This window comes from Hyperolius riggenbachi, chromosome 5 (genome assembly GCF_040937935.1).
Source record: "Hyperolius riggenbachi isolate aHypRig1 chromosome 5, aHypRig1.pri, whole genome shotgun sequence".
In the NCBI taxonomy this organism is placed as follows: Eukaryota; Metazoa; Chordata; class Amphibia; order Anura; family Hyperoliidae; genus Hyperolius; species Hyperolius riggenbachi.
In genome coordinates this window covers 321,083,629-321,104,529 of record NC_090650.1, presented here as the reverse complement: position 1 = coordinate 321,104,529, position 20,901 = coordinate 321,083,629, and the positions used below count along the sequence as shown (strand labels likewise).

At 41.7% G+C, this 20,901-nt stretch overlaps 1 protein-coding gene across 2 annotated transcripts in view; it reads right to left on the bottom strand.

Moving 5' to 3' along the window:
• RBBP8 (RB binding protein 8, endonuclease) overlaps positions 1–20,901 on the bottom strand; it is a 98,507-nt gene that overhangs the window by 30,705 nt on the left and 46,901 nt on the right. For both annotated transcript variants that reach the window (XM_068237251.1, XM_068237250.1), the window contains exons 9-13: positions 12,832–12,930; positions 8,188–8,276; positions 6,341–6,438; positions 3,594–4,326; positions 2,975–3,101 (exon numbers count right to left, since the gene is read on the bottom strand). In XM_068237251.1, the coding sequence (XP_068093352.1) occupies positions 2,975–3,101; positions 3,594–4,326; positions 6,341–6,438; positions 8,188–8,276; positions 12,832–12,930 (1,146 nt within the window). The remainder of the gene's footprint in view (positions 1–2,974; positions 3,102–3,593; positions 4,327–6,340; positions 6,439–8,187; positions 8,277–12,831; positions 12,931–20,901) is intronic.

Sequence of the window (20,901 nt, the reverse complement as noted above, 5' to 3'; positions counted from 1 at the left end):
GTAAGGAACAAGGGGTATACGTGAGCAGCTTGGCTGCTGGCTGAGCAACCTGATCTGTTGTATGAAGAAGAAAGGAAGAGCAAGCGGCGCTCCACTGCAGGAACTTAAAAAGGAGATTTTTGTTCCCTTTGTGTTCCAGCACTCATTGAGACATTTTTTTTTTCTATTTGTTGGCCACCATTAGGTGGAGAGCTGTTCATTGTTTTTAAATAGATTTATATTACATTGTTGCATGGTTCAAATTTAACAAAACTAAATAATTGGCGGAACTGTCATTTCTTGAGGAACATCTGTTCTTTAGATGGATTAGAATGTTTACTGGTTTCTCAGCATTGATTATACAGTTAATACTAAACTTAGCAACTGAGTTTCTTTTTTTATAATTTAAAAGAAAGTTCCCGCCACAATGGATGAGTGAGAGGACACCATCTTGCCAGTGTGTTGGAGGGCAGGGTAACAATATTGGGAAATCTGTACACACTCTAAACCAAGGGTGGGCAAGATTTTCTTTGATCGGGCCGCAGAAACAGTGTCTATTCCCCTCCCTCCGAGCGAGCGGCAGGAGGGAGAAAGGAAAAGGAGCGGAATCCCGCCCTCTATAGCTGGGCCGGCTTCATAGCGTCTGAGAGCTGAATCTGGCCCGTGGTACACAGTTTGCCCAGCCCTGCTTTTCACCTTTACCCAAACTATCACACACAGTTGTGTTAGGCGATAAAAATCGAAAAAGTTTGTCAACAACTTAAGAGTGCATTTCCACACACACTGCTGTGTGTACACAGCTCAGAAAAAACCCTACTCTACTGATGGCTGGACCATTGTATGAAATCGAATGCATTTTACACACCAGTGCAGAGTTCAACATACTAAAATGGGTTGCATTTTAGAGCCTACATGGAGTGGCCATTCAGGTACATTAAATGAGGCCAAACCATTCACCAATTGTCAATTATGAGACTGCAGTATTGGGCTATATTACAGCTCTCTTTGAAATTTTGCTCTCGATATTTGCCTGACGTGGCAGGAAACTAGTCCGGAGAAATGCATTACATTCTATGCATTGTTTATTGAAATATGAAGCTAATTAATTATGTATCTCACTCTTGAGTGTTTTCTCTGAGAGGAGGTAATTCATATCTACCTACTCTTTTTAAGCGGTTTATTTTATTTCATTTTGATGCCTCTGAAACTCAAGTCCCAATTCTGAGAGGTTGAGTGGGCCTTAAACTGAGAAGGATGTGGATTTTTCCTTTTAAAACAATACCAGTTGCCTGACTCTCCTGCTGATCCTGCGTCTCTAACACTTTTAGCAACAGCCCCTCAACAAGCATGCAGATCAGATGCTCTGACTGAAGTCAGACTGGATTAGCTGTATGCTTGTTTTAGGTGTGTGATTTAGCCACTACTACAGCCAAAAGATCAGCAGGACTGACCAGCAACTAGTATTGTTTAAAAGGAAACATCCATATCCCTCTCAGTTAAGGTTCCCTTTAACCATGCTCTACGTTCCCACGGCTATCCCTGCTCTGTAGTGTAATTTCTAGGGAGTGTCTGCAACACCTCAACCAAATAACTGTGTGTGCTAGGGCTCAAAACAAGAGCAATTATATGGTAGAGGAAGAAAGCCCTTAAAAAATAGCACCTCCCACAGCAAAATATGAAAAAGTATAACAAAAATCTTTATTCAACGTTGGGTATATTAATAATCACAGTACTGATGATTCAATTAAGAATAAAACCATTTAAAAACCAAGCAAATATTCCAACATAATCCCTGCTGCATATGAATCACTCTAAATGCAATATATTGTATAATGACACAATGCTGCTGTCAGATATAAAACCCCACAGTAGGCTCAATATTGAGCCCAACAGGGGGGGAACCCGGGTTCAGTATACAACCTAATGTGATGCAGGACCAATAAACAACACCTGTGCAATAATAAAGAAAAAAAAAAACCCACACAAACAAATATCGCATATATAAGATTATGAAATAAAGTGCACAATTGCCATCCAAGTATACAGTATTACTAGTGATAAGATGCCTAGTAAAATATTAAGGCAAAGGAGCAGCCCATAGGAAAAAGAGTATAAAGTGGAGTAGTGCAAAAAATAGGAGATACTTAGCCCAGAAATGGTGAAGTCAATCTCAGCAGCACAGCAGGGAACAAGGAATCCCCTCAGAGGACAAGATCCCACTAGTTCCGCGAGAGAGTCACCTCGCTTTATCAAGGATAAAGCGAGGTGACTCTCGCGGAACTAGTGTTCCCTGCTGTGCTGCTGAGATTGACTTCACCATTTCTGGGCTAAGTATCTCCTACTTTTTGCACTACTCCACTTTATGCTCTTTTTTCTATGGGCTGCTCCTTTGCCTTAATATTTTACTAGGCATCTTATCACTAGTAATACTGTATACTTGGATGACAATTGTGCACTTTATTTCATAATCTTATATATGCGATATTTGTTTGTGTGTTTTTTTTTTGTTTTTTTTTATTATTATTGCACAGGTGTTTATTAGTCCTGCATCACATTAGGTTGTATACTGAACCCGGGTTCCCCCCCTGTTGGGCTCAATATTGAGCCTACTGTGGGGGTTTTATATCTGACAGCAGCATTGTGTCATTATACAATATATTGCATTTAGAGTGATTGTTTCATATGCAGCAGGGATCATGTTGGAATATTTGCTTGGTTTTTAAATGGTTTTATTCTTAATTGAATCATCAGTACTGTGATTATTAATATACCCAATGTTGAATAAAGATTTTTGTTATACTTTATCATATTTTGCTGTGGGAGGTGCTATTTTTTAAGGGCTTTCTTCCTCTACCATATAATTGCTCTGTAGTGTAAGTGAAGAGGTTACTGTCTGAGGAATATGTATATAAAACACATTGATAGGGCTTTGCCTGTGCACAGCTACAGTTTTAGATACTGACAGAGTGACAAATCACTGAATTATTTCCATTACCTTGCTCTGTGTGCATAGTTTTGACTCTGGATGGTACGGCATGCGGGTTTGGCTGTAAAACAGATGCTGGCTCACAAACTCTCTGCAGCGATCTGCCCATCCTCTTCGGCATGTGAGCTCCTCTGATCTGAAAAAGAATAACAGTCAAAGCATGACGCTTGGATTACTCAAGATGTGTTTATGCTTTAACCACTTAACGACCAGCTAATGCCGATAGGCGGCGGCTGGTCGTTTGTGGTTTTCCATGGATGTCCAATCCATGGTTTTCCATGTCAGTTCACGGAGGGTGTCTCTGTGAATAGCCTGCGAGCCTCCGATCGCGGCTCGCAGGCTAATTGTAAACACGCGGGGGAAAAAATCCCCGCTGTTTACATCAATACGGCGCTGCTCCTTTCACTGGGGAAAAAAAAAACATTCTGCAGAGCTGCACCTGACAGGACAAAAGATGTCCCCCCTATAATACATTTCAGAGTCTAAATCAGAGTGAGCAAAGATTTTAAAGTAGGAAAACACTAAATAATTTATAAATGAATATTGTAAAAAGAAAATTAGCAATTTTATTAATTACGCTATTTTCACTACTTTAAGCAATTGGAATTGGACAGTACAATAAAATTACCTCCATGTCATCGAACAGATGGCCGCCATCTCCAGCTCCGCTGTTGCGTTCCATAGGAGCTGAGGGCTCTCTCTTTTTATTGGCGCTCTGCAGGGAGGAGTCTTCCTGTAGATCTTGGGATGGGTGGAAGTTTCCCTGTGCTATTGCAGAGTGATCACTTCTGGGGCCTCCCTTCAGGGTTTCCTGTATGGTAGCTTGTTTTAGTTTGCTTCTTCCATTTCCGCGACCCTCTTGGGGATGCAATCCTAAGAAACGGTCCGAGAGATCCAGGGGCTTATCCAGGGAGCTTTCTCTGGCACTAGGGGTGCTTCTTAATGGGAAATTATTTTCCTTGTTTAGAGAAGAGGTTTCACAATTTGGTTCCTGATCGTTGGCTACTTTTTTCCGTTTTGCACACCGGACCGCCGCCTGACTGTGTACTTCAATGTCAATGCAGTCTTTGTTTACAAAAGCCCCATTTGTAGTGGCTTCATTGGAAAGAAAGTCAGTGGTATTTTTCTTTAATGATACAGAGTCTGATTTTGCATTTAGAGACTTCTCGTCACATTTTGAAAGCACATGGAGAGAACTCCTGTTATGAAACTGAGGCTTTACGCCAACAGGTAGGAGAGAAAAGCTAGAGTCCAGTTTGGCAGCACTCTCCAGTTTAGAGGTGGCAATCCCAAACACGGGTGATACTCGCTGGGAGTCCCACTCCGTTTCATGCAGATTTGTCTGTAAATTCTCTGTAAGTCTAAACCAAAGAAATACAGCATGAAAGCAAACCTGTAAGGTTTGAAAAGCAAACTCTATACTTTCCTCGAGAGAGGGAAGCTATCCCCTCTTCCTACATCTCTCCATTCCAGTGATGTGTCCTCCTGAAGCTCGTGGGTCTGATCCCATATGAGAACAAGCGTGGGTCCTCTGTGACTGTGCAGTAGCACGGACCTGCTTGGACTTCTGCAGAAAAAAAACAAGCCCAATAGGCTCCGCACTATTGCTTAGATGGCTTGCGCCTGTGCAGCAGCATGAACACACCTGGGCTTTGGTGGAGAAAGCCGAGCCTAATCGGGTCCATGCTACTGTGCATGCTGTAGCCAAGCTGGAGGACACATCGCTGGAACAGACCAGTAAGGAGGGCACTTTATTGAGGTAAGCACCCATTTAGGGCACTTTTTCCCCCTACAGGCACACTTAAAAACATGTAAACAAAACGTAGATGTATAAACAATAACATTCTATTAAACTATTGTTTTTATGGTTTATGATTCCTTTTGACTATTCAAGTGTACCTGAGGTGACATGTGGCATGATGAGATAAACGTGTGTATACAGTGCAAAACAATAACCAGTCTGTTTTTATTTTGCTGCCTAAAAGAGTTAATTTTCAGGCATGTAAGTGACAGCTTCTATCTTGTCGGGTACCTTGTCAGCAATATAATAGACATCACCGATAAGCAAATTACAGCCATAAGGCTAGTTACACACCGGGACGTTGCGTTATAGTGGACGTTATGGTCGCATTACGTCCCCTAACGCAACGCCTGCCGGTGTTGGTAGAGGACGTTGAGTGAGCCGCGTTAAACGGCTCTTTCCGCATTAGGGCAGTGAGAGTGGCGCTGATTGGCCGGCAGGACCACGTGATGCGGAGTGAAACACTCCGCATCACGTGGTACCGCCAGCCAATCAGCGGCCACCAGTGCAGTGCATATTAAGTAGCCCCATTGACTTTATTTATTTATTGTATTTATAAAGCGCCAACATATTACGCAGCGCTGGCTTTGTATTGCTGTGAGTTGGGGAGCGTTACCGGCTGCACTAATGTGCGCCTGTAACGTCCCTGTGTGGAAGCAGTCTAAAAGTTTTTGTGGCAGAATACTATTTCTGAGGGCAGGGGATAGCTAGAAAAAAAAAAGTCAAAAGGTCAATGGTTCATGTATTTTTACTCTGGGACTCTGAATAGATTGACATTAAGCAGAGACAATAAAACATTCAATCTACTTTGTAAATGTTTAAATACAAAATAAAACCATGGGATATCTAAAAAAAAAAAAAAAAAAAGAGTCATTTTTACGAGTAGGAGGATAAATACAATTGTTTATCACATTAGTTTATTTTCACCTCTGGTTCACTTTCAGTATTTCTGCATAAATATGACCAGCACCACTGAACAAGGGCAGTTCACCATGTTGCATACAAATAATATTATAAAAGCAGCATTGGCAAAGTGGCTAGACATAGTTGGTTATGCTTCTCAAAATCAGATAAAAAGCAATGGAATAAAATAATAAAGATATATTCATAGTTATATTAGCAAACTTCTTAACTTAAAGAGATTCTGTAACTAAATGTTCAGCCTTATTTCTTCTATCCTATAAGTTCCTATACCTGTTCTAATGTAGTATGTCTTACTGCAGCCTTTCCTAGTTGCACAGTGGCTGTATTATCTTCTGTTATATAATCTAATCTTCTTTCCTTTGTCAGCTCAGGTAGGAATGTGCTGCTCTGCTGTGATAGGTAGAAGTTATACACACCCTCTTCACACCCCCTCCAGGCTCTGTATGAGTCACAGACTGAGCTTCTCTCAGCCAATCACATGCTGGTTAGCAACCATGTTTTTGTTTGTAAACACTGCCTAAAACCGGCAATTACAAGCCAGGATCTCAGCAGGGAGTGGCAGAAACAGCAAAGAGGGGCCCAGGAGAACATAATGAATAGAATTGTACGCTTTTTATTGTAATAATTAGTACAGATTCTCTTTAACTTACTCAAGTTCACTGTGACCTGAAGAATGTTCTTCATGCTTATTAAACACGGGGCCACAGCTTGTACTGGCCTTGGCAGGGTTCAGCACACTCTGGGATTGCTTGGATGAAAAGAGAGGTTAAGTTGGGATTAATGATTATGAAATACAAACACTTAATGAGTGTAATGATGAGGTAAGCTCATTCTTTTACATACAGTAAATGCGGTACTCAAACATAAAACACTATAACTATATATAAAATACTCTATAAACCAAGCTCCCATTTTTTTGTCATATAATCATTTAACATAATGCAGCTAATAAAATAACAGTGGTCAACAAGGTGGCAAATGTAACAATGTGAACCCAACAAATGGAATGCATTCAAAATTATATATTCGGTAAAAAGAAACAAATCAGAAACACAAAACTGAGAACATCGGTGTTGCTTAAAGTTCCAAGTGGCTAGTTTGTTAAAATTAGTTGTGAACGTCTCAGAAAAGAGCAGAAAGGAGCATTTTCATGGCCTGTTTAGATTGAGCTGGTCAAAGTGCCACTTTAAATTGCTAGGTTAATATGAAAGAGAACCAGAGAACACTGATGAGTATGTGTGGGCAAACTTTCAATTACTATGATGCAGAGAAAGTCTGCCAGTATAAAGTAACATCTCTGGCTGGAGATGCATGAAGGTGCAACAGGAGTACCCATAGTAAAAGGGGGCCAATATCCATATACATTCTTTTTTTCTGGCAGACAGAGGTAATCTATGGAGTATCACCACTTACTACATTTTAGTGTATCAACAGGTGAGTAAACAGACTTTTCCCAAGGTCAGGTTGCCATGTCGGCAGACACATACTGGCACTGTCAAATGATTAAAGGTTATGGCTCGGTACAGCAAATCATAAAACCTATTCCGATAACCTCTCACTTCCTTACCTGACAGATCTGTTAACATGGCAAAGAAGGGTCCACACACACATCAAATTTTGACTATTCTATAATTTCCATGTAGTATGAGTGCCAACAGATGTTGAATACAATGAACAAATTGTGCAGGGAAGCTCTAATACTACATGGAAGTGAAAAAAATTGGATGTGTGTATGCAGCCTAAAGTCTGGTACACACTTTCAATTATGATTGACCAATCACACACCAATTTTACCACCTCCACGTAGCATGAGGATTTACCTACATAATTTGCTCATAGTCCGATCCAATTCCCCTTTTCTCCTAAGTTTTCTCCTGGAAGATAAATTTCATCTTCAGTTTAAAACAACTTTCCAGCACTCTGCAACTGAAAAAGTACCAAAACTAGGTGAAGTACTGTCAGAATTATTCTGAGTATTTTCTTGCTTGCTGGCGGCTTAAAAGGAATTTTATTGATAAGATGTGAAATATGACCTAGGAGAAGACTTGAAGTGAATTGGATCGGGTCCCATATCTGTTAAACCTTATACTACATGGAGGTGGTAAAATTGGTGGGTGATTGGCCAATCATAATTGAAAGTGTGTACCAGGCTTTAGTCTTTAGTGGTTTATGAAGCGCTCTGCAGTACCTTGCACATACTTTAGCCTAAGGGTGCACACACACATCCAATTTTGATTGGCTAGTCACTGGCCAATTTTACCAACTTAATTTATTAGGAGTGCCAACAAATTTTGAAAAAAACTGTACTATGAACAGATTGTGTAGGTAAACTGTCCTACTACTAACAAGTGGTAAAATTGGACAATCATTGGCCAATCAAAATTGGATGTGTGTATGCCCTGTAACTCAAGGGCAAACAATTGCTGCAAATTATCATAAAAAAAAATCCTGCAAGTTAAGCCACCCCTATTTTTTAACACATTACTTGGTTACTTACACATTCATCCAGGCCCAGAGTTTCAGCAACAACTGCTGCCAGGTTGAACAGTGGTTTCTCAGCTGCATAATCATCCACTTCCTGTTTGTCTATTAATGAAAAATACAGTTCCAGGAGAACAATGTAAAATAAGGCAACAGCTAGGAGATGTGAACAAATGGTAATTAAACACAAACAAATGGTTTCCTTTATCTAAAGAGATAATTTAATAGTCATCAGTAATAAATGTACAGTAAAGAGCCAAGCGTAAAGAATAGTTGCCAGGTATTTACTAGTGAAACAGGGATTAGCACTGTATTTTTTGTTAGCACAAACAGCAAACAAATGGGAGATGGGAAGTGTAAAATGAAACAAAAATGCTATTTTTTAAGAAACAAATATGCAAAAGCACTTAAACACTGAGAAACAGAAATTGCAGAAATACCAAAACCAGAAACAGACACAAATGGCAATTCAGTTTGATCCGTTGATGGCACTCGGTTTTGTTTTTGTAAACAAATAGCAAGGCACGTGTTGGTTTGGGGGGTGGCAGTCCACATTAAGTGATTTGTCAAACACAAATTCCCTCATATTTATGATACAGTTGGAGAAAGTGTAAACAACATAGGAAGTAACCAGAAAAGACACTGAGGTTATCTTTAATCAGTTGAGTAGTATAGATTCTAGGGGTAGCAGGAGTATTAATATCAATAAAAATATGCTCAGCGTTGACATGTTTTTTTTAAGGAGATTATTTGGTCAAAGGAAAGCGCTTCATTTTTCCATTTTATAAAGTCAGTATTTAGTATGAAGAGCGTGGTCTCAGGTCTTTTCCACTATAACTCCCCAAAGAACACTGACCAGAGAATCTAAAGTTCACACTCCCATCACCTTATGGATAAGTTCTCATATCACTATCCAGTAGGCTGCATGATTGGGGTACAGCCACCAGCAATGTAAAAATGTGCCTACCTCACCACATTGATCATTTTATCAAAAGGCAGAGCCAGGATATTTAGATCTATCTGAACTGAAACAATTACGGTATTTTTGGGCCATCTTAAAACTGACAGTTCAAGATGATTACATTTAAAATTTATACCTGTGTAGTCAACAAAAAAGATCCATTTTAAGTGTCAACTATGCACAGGACCGGTTTAAGGGGCTCCGGGGCAAACTAAATCGGGGGCCCCTGACTGATACACCCCACATTACCTCTTTTTCTCTGCGCTCCATGGCCGTTGTCTGAAGCTGCAACAGTAATTAACCTATCCCAGTGGGCGGTGGCTACACAGTCTGGGGCACTCTCTCCCCACGCAGTCCTCCTCCTCCTCCTCTATGACCGGGCGCATGTTATGTGTAAACATGTGCCGGGTCATAGAGGGGGAGGAGGACTGTGTGGAGAGAGAGTGCCCCGGACTATGTAGCCGCTGCCCGGCAGGATAGGTTAATTACTGAAATGTGAAGGGGGCATCATGTGTACACATGTTCGAGCACATTTTTTTCCCCTGTGCTTATAGTATAGTCAAGTATTGGGCTCCCTCGCCATCCTCCCCAGCTACTTCATTGTCCTGTGGTCACCTCTGGTATCTTTTTCAGTCAGGGCCACTCGTGGTGATCTGCACATGCCCGGCCACGAGTGTGCCCCCCGTATCGCTCCCGTGGCCTGGCCAAGGTAGTGCAAGCTGCACATGCGCAGAACACTGCAACTAAAGAATACATGAACCTGAGACAATGGAGTGGCCAGGGAAGACAGCGAGGGATGCCATGATCCTCATGGGACCGGAGGAAGCACCTGGTAAGTATAAATTAGGAAGTGAACCGTCTCAGGTACACTTTAAGCATGCAGCCACAATCAATGCTCTGTCTACTGACTGCAGCATAAACACAAATGCTCATTAGACATCAAGATTTACTGACAATGTATTTATATACTATACTTGGTGTCAGTGAAATGCAGGGCACAGCAGGGATGCAGCATACCTTTACACATCAGAGCATCCCTCTGCTGAGCCTGCACAGGACAGCCATCCAGCTCCCTTCGTCACCTGACACCAGAGTGTAGGAGATAAGCTCCTGTGAGAAGTCATCCACATCCTTCACTGAGCCCTGACACAGGTAGCCTAGCAAACACCCAGCTTGCATCATAGAGCAGAGGAGGAGAAACAATTAGCAGGCTAATTGCAGGAAGTAACTTTCTAGCCAACATGTGTGACTCTCTGATGCCGATGTTATGTCGGATTACGCTGCCTGTGGATTTGCGCTGCCCCGCATGCGCAGTAGGAGACTGTGCGGCCACATTTCCTATAGAAAGATGCTGCTGGAGGTAAAATACGAAATATCTCCGCTCCCACACCTCTTACACTCCCCAAATTTTCAGGGTAGAGAGGGGACCCCCCGAACTACCTCAATACCAAATTGCAGCCCCCGAGACCCGCTGGTTCCGAGATAGATTTCTCGAATCTATCTCCTGCACCAGCGGGTCTCGGGGGCTGCAATTTGGCATAAAGGTCGTTCGGGGGGTCCCCTCCCTACCCTCAAAATTTGGGGAGTGTAAGAGGTGTGGGAGCGGAGATATTTCGTATTTTATCTCCAGCAGCATCATTAACTTCACACTGAGCATGCGTGCTACTCAGTGTGGAAGGGAGCTTCCGGGCAGCGCAATCAGACATTACACCGGGTGTCACTGGGATAGGTCTGTCTGGGAAAAGTGAAAGATGCCTGTAATGTGTGCTGCCAGCAGTGTCGTCCTTGCACACTGTTTGATGCAGCTGATTGCTTGCTTGCTGCTCACATCTGCACATAGTCAATTTGACAGCCAGCATGGATGGCCCTCTCTCAACTACAGTATTAGCTCTTAATTAGTCCTGTGCTCATAATAATTACTGCTATAGATACTTTGAATAGTGGTAATCATTAACAAACTGTTTCCCATCCCCTTCTTGCACCTCTGACACTGTAGTTGCCATTGGCAGGTTTTGGCATGCCGTATCAATTGCTATGTATAGAGTGTTTGGGGGGCCCCATTGTAAAACTTGCATCAGGGCCCAGAATGCCTTCGCTACGCCACTGTCCCCAAGCTGTCCTACTGCTCATGAGTCATAACGTTGCAGGCTGCCGCTCTTTCTTTCAAACTATGTCTGTACAGTAAAAGAGGAGGATGGGGCGGAGCAAAGCGACGTCTATGATCTGCTTGTTTGATCAGAGGACCCAATGAGAGGTCATGTGACTGCTGTGCTGCCTATCAACTGACACCCGGCATGACATCTCTCCCTGTGTGCGTGCCAAAAGGAAACTGGCGGCACAGGGAGAAATTGACACTCGCTGATAATTGAGCCGTCCCTGGCACCCGGGGAGCAGCGCCGGCCCTGACTATGCAGTAACAATTTCAAGGTAGTTTCATTATCCAACCTAAACTGTATCCATTAGTTCAATCTAGACATCCTTCTGCCCTAAAGGTGCCCATACATCTAGCGATGTTATGGGCAGATTGACCAAGGGACAGATGTCTATGTGATGAGCATGAAATCTCTCGGGAATAGGTCTCAAGACACTGCATCCACCTCCTCCATTGCTGCCCCCCCCCCCCCCCCTCCAAATGTTAATATGCCCCCTTGGTGCTCATGCATTAAAATATCTCACCTGTCCAGCCGCCTCTTTCTCCCTGAAGTGCTCTCCCACACAAAGCACGTGTGACGTCGCGCGCATCAGTGTGGCAGCCACATGGGAGCACGAGCGGGGGAGAAGGAGCAGCTGGACTCGAAGGCTGGACTGGTGAGAGATTTTAAGGCACGGGTATTGGCTGGAAGTCCAGTCTCGTTAATCTCTCGTCCTGATATCGCATGCCATTTCCGCTGCGCACCCAATCGACCATGTCAGCCCTAGATTTCCCAGCTTGCTTGACCATTACGATTTTGGTCTGAAATCAGACAAATTATCGAATGGGCATGTTTGTTGCAGCACCGATTTTCATCCGATTCGATAATTATCAAATCGGAGGGTCGATCGGCTGCAAAATCACTAGAGGTACGGTAACCTTAGGTCAAGCACACATCTCTGAAGTGTTTAGCATTTTTATAATAAAAAACAACTTCAATCATGGGCAGAGTATCACTGGGGATGCTGATACAAAGTACCATACATCTTGGTAGGCAGTATTTTGGTCTGATAATCACGATTAGCATGCCAGGCCAGAGTTTTTTTGGCTGGGGAAACTAATGCTGCTGCCTGCGGTATATGCAAAGTTCAATTCTTGGGTATAAGTGCATTTTAATGTGAGGTTGTCTAGAGGTTGATGAGGTCACCAAACAACAAATTATTATTATTTTACTTTTTTTATGTGTGCAGAAGTGTCTCTTGAAGACTTCAGACTGCTTGTCATTAATTGGGCATGGTGGAAACCCATGACTGATCGCCACCGTTTTATATTGCTGTGGGTGGCAGCAGGTTGCTCCCACTTATCTTCTACCCAGTCATGGCCAGAACACGCTGCTCAGTACAGGAAATAAACGCCGAAAATGATGAGCAACAATAGTCTGTGTTTAGCATTATTTCAGTTGTGTACGGGCCTTTAGCCAGGCATCCTCTTTATGATGTATGTATTATGTAACTAGCTCTAGTCTAAACAAACTTCAAGTATGACAGAACTAGAAACAACATACTTACTGGGAACTGGAGATAGCTTTAATGCACAGGTATCAGCCACTAAGACGGTCTCTCCTTTACGATCTACTTGTGTGGAGCTAAATATTGTTGCTGCAGAACCTGTGAAGGAGAACAGTACATAAGCATAACTGTATTGGTACACTTTACATAGTTTATGGTTATTGCCTGTTCATAACAGACAGAAAACAAGTACAATAAATAGAAAACCCGACTAGGTAGCCAATTCTAGCGCTGACAATGTATTTGCCATATTGTTCAGTCAGTCCTGTGGTTCTCTAGAATGAAAGTTGAATTAAAAATATATATATATAAATACATAATTTGGAATAAGTTAATACAATCTTTAATCAAGTGGTTATGGTCATCCTGATCTGGATATGCACTTCCTGGGAGAGGGGGCAGACAGATGATAACTTCTCATTAACACTCACTGTCACTTAGTAAACTATATGCCTCTTTTATATAGGACTGTTTTAGGCATCAAAACTACATTTCCTTTTGTCACTTTTTTCTCCAATTTGACCATTTCCCTCAACACTCCACAGCTGCTCTCCCACCTTAAAGAGAATCTGTAGTGAAAAGAACATAATTAATAAAATTGCTTATTGTTAATATTAATTAATATATTATTTAGCTCATGGCAAAATATTTCCTCTCCCTTATGAAATGTATCACTGGTGGTGACATCTTTAGTCCTGCCAGGTGATCTGTGCGGAATGTTAGTTTACTAAGAGTTCTATGCACAGAGGGAGATATTGCTTGCTTGGCAGTTGGAAAAGCTGTTATTTCCCACAATGTAATGGGGTTCACAGACCGCAAACGGTCAGGACCATGGTCATGACATCACACTGTGATGGAGATCTCACCACAATATCAGCCATACAGACCTATTCTATTTGAGAAAGGGTACAGATTTTTCATGGGAAAGGGGGTATCAGCTACTGGGATCAAGTTTCTCTTTAACACAGCTTGTCCCAACTTTAGGCTTTAAATTATTAAGAGCCTAATGCACAAAAGGCCGGTACAATTGCTGTGCTAGGTAGCACATGGCTGTTTTACCAGTACCAATGGCAGGGGAGCACCGATCATTACACTTCTAGCACCACACAAGCGGTATACTGCGTGGTGCCAGCAGTGCAATGGGCGTTGTTCCCCTGCCATTATTACTGGTAAAATTGCTGTGTTCAGACCCCTAGTTACTTATTGCACTTTGTTTAGGTCACCTCAGGTGTTATGCCATGATGCCAGATAGTCTGTAAAATGGAAATAAATGTAATAATTTAGTCAAGGCAAGTTAAACATCGGATAAGGAGCTCTGGCAGAATTGAGAAGAATGGTTTGGGGAATAAGCTGTTACTTAATCCTAGCGTTATTGCCTGTGCTTCTCTATCTAGGTGTCAAAAGTTGATTTGATTAATTCAGTAGCTATATTTATAACACCCGTAGCTTTACATTATGTTTTTATGCAGTCCAGTTTTGCATAGCAAATTTGTGTTCTAAATCATAAGCAAAAATGCTCATGTTTTACTACGATATGGCCTTTTGTCGCAATGCCAGACCTAATTTGGACAGGATGTATTCCTGTATGAAAACAGAGCAGTACCCACATTTCATATGCAAACATACCAGTCATGCTCAATTTAAAACTGTACAGATTGTAAACTGAGCTTAACACTGAAGTACAAGACACACAAGTCCAGTTTTTTATTTTAGGCTGCCCATGCTCGGTGCCTTGTTCCATTACATAGTAAGTGAAATCATTTGCAAAAGCACATCTACTGTATATTCCTGCGTATAAGACTACTTTTTAACCCTTGAAAATCTTCTGAAAATTTGGGGGTCGTCTTATACGTCGGGTATAATTGATGCTGGGTGATACCCCCTATCCTGTTTCCGTCTTTCAGATATTGCTGCTGAGGACTGTAGTAAAGCGGCGCAGGTGCATATGTGTGAGATCTGAGAGGCAGAGAGGGAGGTAAATAGGATACAAGGGTGGGCCAGAGGGGTGAAAGAGGTGTATTTTATGGGCACAGCGCGATCTATTCTTCCATACTGCTCTGATAAACAGGGAGAGCTGACCAATCCACTTAGGGAGAGGGAGAGTTGACCAGTCCAACCAGTCAATTGACTATATACTGTTATATACTGGGTACCACATACAGTACAGCACCAGTATATGATTTTTTTCAAATTTGGTGTATGTTGGAAGAGGGGTAGTCTTATACGGTGAGTATATCACAAACTCTATATTTTAACTGAAAAAGTTGGGGGGTCGTCTTATACACCCAGTCTTATACGCCGGAATATACGGTATATATTTTCCATGCCATGTATTTACTCCAAATGTGTCCTAAAGAAAATAAAAAGGCTGAAAAGTGGCTGAAAGGCACTAGACACTGTCATTATTTCTTTTGGTATGAGGTTAGGAAAGCAAGACTACCAGTAAATGTCTTGTACTTCTGCACTGCGGGGCCAATTATTTTCCTAACTTCTTATGAAACCAGAAAGCCCCAAATTGTCCTAGTTGCACTTCTATGAGTTAGAGACTCTGAAGCCTAATAAAATACTTATTTTTACCTTCTACTTCTGTTCAGCAATATCAGCAGTCCTGAAACACTGCAGTCCCGTGGCAGAACAATGCCTCTATACCCCCCAAATCCTGGGGCAAAAATCCACGACTTTCAAAGTCATGGATTTTACTGCCCGGGGAGGCAGAGCGTAGCGCTGTAGCTCTGCCTCTACTGTAGTAAATCTCCGCTGATCGCCGCCTCTCCCCGCCCCTCTCTGTGAAAGAAAATTAAGAGGGGGAGAGGTGGCGATCAGCGGAGATTGACTACAGTAGAGGCAGAGCTACAGCGCTAAGCTCTGCCTCTTTCAGGAAGCGCTCCCCGATTTTTGCCCGGGGGATTTCGGGGGTATAGAGGCATCGTTCCTCCACGGGACTGCGGCATTTCAGGACTGCTCATATTGCTGAACATAAGTAGAAGGTAAAAAAAAAAAAAAGTATTATATTAGGCTTCAGATTCTCTTTAAGCTGTGATACACTTCCAGCTCACGCGATAGCAGGGGACATTCATATTCATGTAATAATTTAGTCAAGTAGCTTTTATAACATTTCGATAGCGTTTTTCTCCCAAAGAACTTAAAAGTTCTTAGGGCTCTCTCAGATCATTAATTAGTAGTAGGAAAAATCAAGCAACAAATGTCTATTGAGTACTTTTCATTGATACAGAGTTAGATCCTCATAGGGTAGTATTACTCTATTCTACTCCAAAGTTTACACCCACAAAGAAGCTAATTATACATTTTGTGACCATAGCACTGCAAACCATTACCTTAATCTGGATAGTCAAAAAGTGCCATGCAGACTTTCAGTAACATCTTCTATGAGACTTCATATTAAGTTCAATGATAAGCAACAGGTCATTATTCTGAGACACGCGCGCATTTACCCATCAGCACCATCGCCTGCTCTTTGGTCAGTTTGCATAACCAATATACGAGTGTCATCCAGAAAGTAATCATCCGTTTTCTTTTATCTGCCACACAAATTATTCTTTTTGTGTAGTTTTGTGTAGTTTAACTTGCATCTGTCAGAATAATGACTTTTTCCCCTGCACCGGTTGTCAGGCGGTTGCAGAATGCCAGTTACTGTTTTGTCGGCAGCATTAACATGACCCCCCCCCTTCCTCATCAGTTACTCCTACCCAGAAAGTAACAGCCATTTGCTTTTATCTGCCACACAAGGTATTATTTCTGTGTAGCTTAACTTGCATCTGTCATGTCTTCTCTCCCTGCACCGCTGGTCACATGACTGCAGAACCCTGGTAACTTTGTTCAGCAGCGTTAGCATAACATTTGTCAATTCAGGTTTAACTTGATCATTTGTAGAGGATTGATTTTACAAATCTGAAAATCTCCAAAGTCCTTTCTTGCAAAAGTAAAATAAAAAACACCCACACACCATCCCCCAGAATTTCTATCAGTGTGTCTAGACACCAAACTGAGGTCATGTGGAAAAGTTAAGGAGCACTGTCTGATAAGTGGCACAAAGATAAAATAAGCAGCATGTGGGTGACACAGTGCTGTAGTGGACAGCACTCTTGCCTTGCAGTGCTAGGGACCCCATTCATATCTGGGTTAGGACACTATCTGCATGGAGATTGTATGTTCTCCCTGTGTTTGCATGGGATGACAGAGCTGGGCACTAAATAATGTGTTCCTAGAGATAAGAAGTCAGAGAGTAACAGCGCTGTATGCATTAGATAATGGAACAAAACATGTAAATGCAGTTACACCTGATCTTCTGTTATCAGCTGCCAATATTTTGCAGCAGATGAATTGAAGATGCAGTAAAATAAGATGGTCTCAACTTCCACTTTATCCAGTAAAAACACATATGAATGTAAAAAAAAAAGTTTCTCTGGCTTTAAAAAAATCACCTGCCATGAACCTCCTTTTTGTAGCAAGCAGATGGAAAGGTTTATTTTTAGATTGGATTTGCATTTGTTGCAGTCATTATGTTTGCACTGATTTGAGAGTTTCCGACTAAGAATTTGCTTACTATGCAAACACTGCTCCTAAATGGTGTGATAAAAGTCTGTGAACGGTTACATGAGCAGGTGACTCAGCTTCATTCCACATCTGTTTTGTTTCTCAGTCCAGATTTGTCGCCATCCCTATGTCATGTTTTCTGAAACAGAATCCCACTGCAGACATCCAATGCATGCTTTATAGTCCTAATCCTTTACCGGCCCCAAAACGTCACTTGTGACCAAAATCTCTGTTTGTTTGAACATGGAGGGATGAATGGTAAATTTAATTAAAATAAATGAAGATGGAAGGAAAGCTGGCACTGCTGCAAGTGTTCAATTTATTGCTTCAGATTTCAAAAAAGTGCAAAAAGTACAATATTAAAAAAGCTGCAATTGGTGGTGCACATAAGTGAGAAGAGGTGTTGGTGGTGGTGGGTGCAGGGCACAGGAGATCTGACGGCCGTTTTGTGCTAAACAGCGATTCTACGGAGGCTACGGTAGCGTCCGTAGAAGCGCTGATTAGCGCAAAACGGCCGTCAGGCATCCTGTGCCCTGCACCCACCACCACCAACGCCTCTTCTCACTTGTTAGGTCGGTGGATTTTTGTACCGACTACACAGCCCACAGCAAAATGCATATAATGCTTTCCTATGGAGCCGCAAAGGCATGCCTTTTGTAAAAAATAGAACTAGTAATATTTTTTTCCTTTCCTGTTGAAAAGGCAGATTAATAAATACACAAATGCATAAGAAATGTAGATGCAAAAGCAGATGCAAATGCCTTAAAAAAATGCAAATCCAAAAACGCAAACACAGAGAAACATGCAGAAATGGACGCGCTTTTCTGAACAGACAAGTGTTCTCCCAGCCTGAGTTTATCAAAACCAGGGCTGTGGAGTCGGAGTCGTGGAGTCGGAGTCGTGTAGTCGGGCAATTTTGGGTGCCTGGAGTCGGAGTCGGGAAAAAAAGCACCGACTCCGACTCCTAATGAATTTGTAACTGTAATTAAAATAGAAAATATGATAAAATGTTCTATTTCTCAGATAGTCATTAAAATAATGTATATATACAGTATATATACAGTAATAGCTGTGCTCAGTCCACAAAAATGAAATAAACCAATCAAAATTAGTTACTTGTGCTGCTTCAATAAAGCAGTCCCCGTATTTTTAAGGTCAGATATACAGATCTGATTGTGACTGTATATATGATGTATACACAGGAATCTCTTATATATACTAAATAACATCTATGCTGTAAGAATAAAGCCTGATGTGTAGCCGTGTCACTAATAGAGATGGTCAACGAGATGGAAATAATTCTGCATTGATGCTGATTTATGCAAATGTATGCACTCCCTTTGCTGATGAAATCAAATAATTTGATATGTTGTTAAAATTTGGTTTGGTGACTACAAATTAAAGGGTAACAGACGGATGAAAAGTAAAGTTTTATACATACCTGGGGCTTCCTCCAGCCCCCTTCAGGCTAATCAGTCCCTCGCTGTCCACCACCCGGATCTTCTGCTATGAGTCCTGGTAATTCAGCCAGTCAGCGCTGTCCGGCCGCATGCCGCTCCCACAGCCAGGAACATTCTGCACCTGCGCAATAGTGCTGCACAGGTGTAGTATGCTCCTGGCGGTGGAGTGTGTGCATGCGCACTACGCCCGACTGGCTCAAGTACCTGGACTCATAGCAGAAGATCCAGGTGGTGGAGGAGGACAACGAGGGACTGATTATCCTGAAGGCGGCTGGAAGAAGCCCCAGGTATGTATAAAACTTTAATTTCATCTGTCTCAGGTTTACTTTGTTACACGGTAGTACTATACTCTACATATGCACTCCCCACAGAGCTGCAGGGAATCCACTGAGAATGCTGTGCACATTGAACACAGAGGTGTTGTCTGTTTACAATCTCCTCATTCCCCTGCAGAGTACCTGCACATCATTCTTACATGTATCCACACTTACATTGCCTAGGGCCTGATAGATGTTCTTTGTTCCGGTTTGTACCTTTTACAAGTACTCTTACCAAGGACAAGTTTTATTCTAAAGGGAATAAATATAGTAGTCTACATATCCTTCTCACTTCAGTTGTCTTGTAAAATTCCTAAGCGTTGGCAGTTAAGAGACGAATTTCATGTTACATACTTTTAATCAACAAAATTGTAATATGCAAATTAGAGGAGTCGGAGTCGAGGAGTCGGAGGAATCCTAAACTGAGGAGTCGGAGTCGGTGGATTTTTGGACCGACTCCACAGCCCTGATCAAAACACTTCTAAATGACCATTCTTCTAATGCGTAAAAAGGAGTACTGTAACTATAAGGTACATAAAGAACTGCTGACAAATGATTCAGGCAAACATGATCAATAAATTCAGAACTGAATTTCAGACATTCAGTTTCCGGAAAATGGAATACTTTTTCTTGAGGTAAGTTCTACAAAACTTTTGAGATTTTCCCTCAGAGATGCCAAGTGTTCAGTCACAGGGGCCCTTATTCAATTCACTTTTTCTCCTAACTTTTCTCCTGGGTGATATTTTCACATCTCATCAATAAGTCACCAGAAAGCAAGAAAATACTTGTTGACGGTACTTTGTTAGGTTCTTTTTGCTACTTTCTCAATTGCAGAGTGCTAAAAAGTTATCGTAAATAGAAGATGAAAAATTATCTCCTAGAAGAAAATGTAGGAGAAATAGTGAATTAAATAAGAGCCATGGGCTCAAATCTAGGATATGATCTCCTCTGCAAAAGCCCCAATGTTTTCCTTAGACCTCATTTTCCATTTCAAAATCTTGAGTTTCTCTTCAGCAAACACCAAAGCACCCTGTATGCAAGATAAGTCAGATTTATAGTTTATCCTTGTGTCAAAACAATAATCAATCACTTATTTAATAAAACATTAATTTGACCAACCAAGGCTTTCCCTTGTCACTAGATTTTTTGTATGCATGGGAATTTTAACAACTATATACTTTTGTGATTGCTTAACTGCTTTGATTTGAATAAAAATGGCTTATACAAAAACAAAGCTAGACTGGTTGGTGTCTGAGGAACTGAAATGCCTTTCACCTCCATTTATTTGCTGTACAAACTGACATTTATTTTCTGCACAAGCAACCTTGGCTCTTGGCTTTTGGACATTACCTACCCCCGCCCCCCCCAACTCCGTCCAGAACCTGTATGAGCCAAATCCAATTCCGGGTACAACCCCCTCTTTTGTACTTGACAATATAAATGATTCTGATTCATACCAAGAAAGAAGCCATCTGCAGACATTCAGATTCTATTACTGTATCCTTAACCTGGATATTAATGTTGTAGTAAGTGATATCCATTATTAGTCATCTCCTCTTGTGGCCTCTTTCCCATCATATCCTATATATCTTGGTTGTGCCTATACCTTGGAGCAGGCTTTCTGAACCAGGTCCCTGGACTCCTTGAGTACTCTGCAGGGGTTCCATGGCATTTCCTCCTATTATGGAGGTGGGGGAAGGATGAAAGAGCGCACTATAATAGGAGGTACTGTAAAAAGA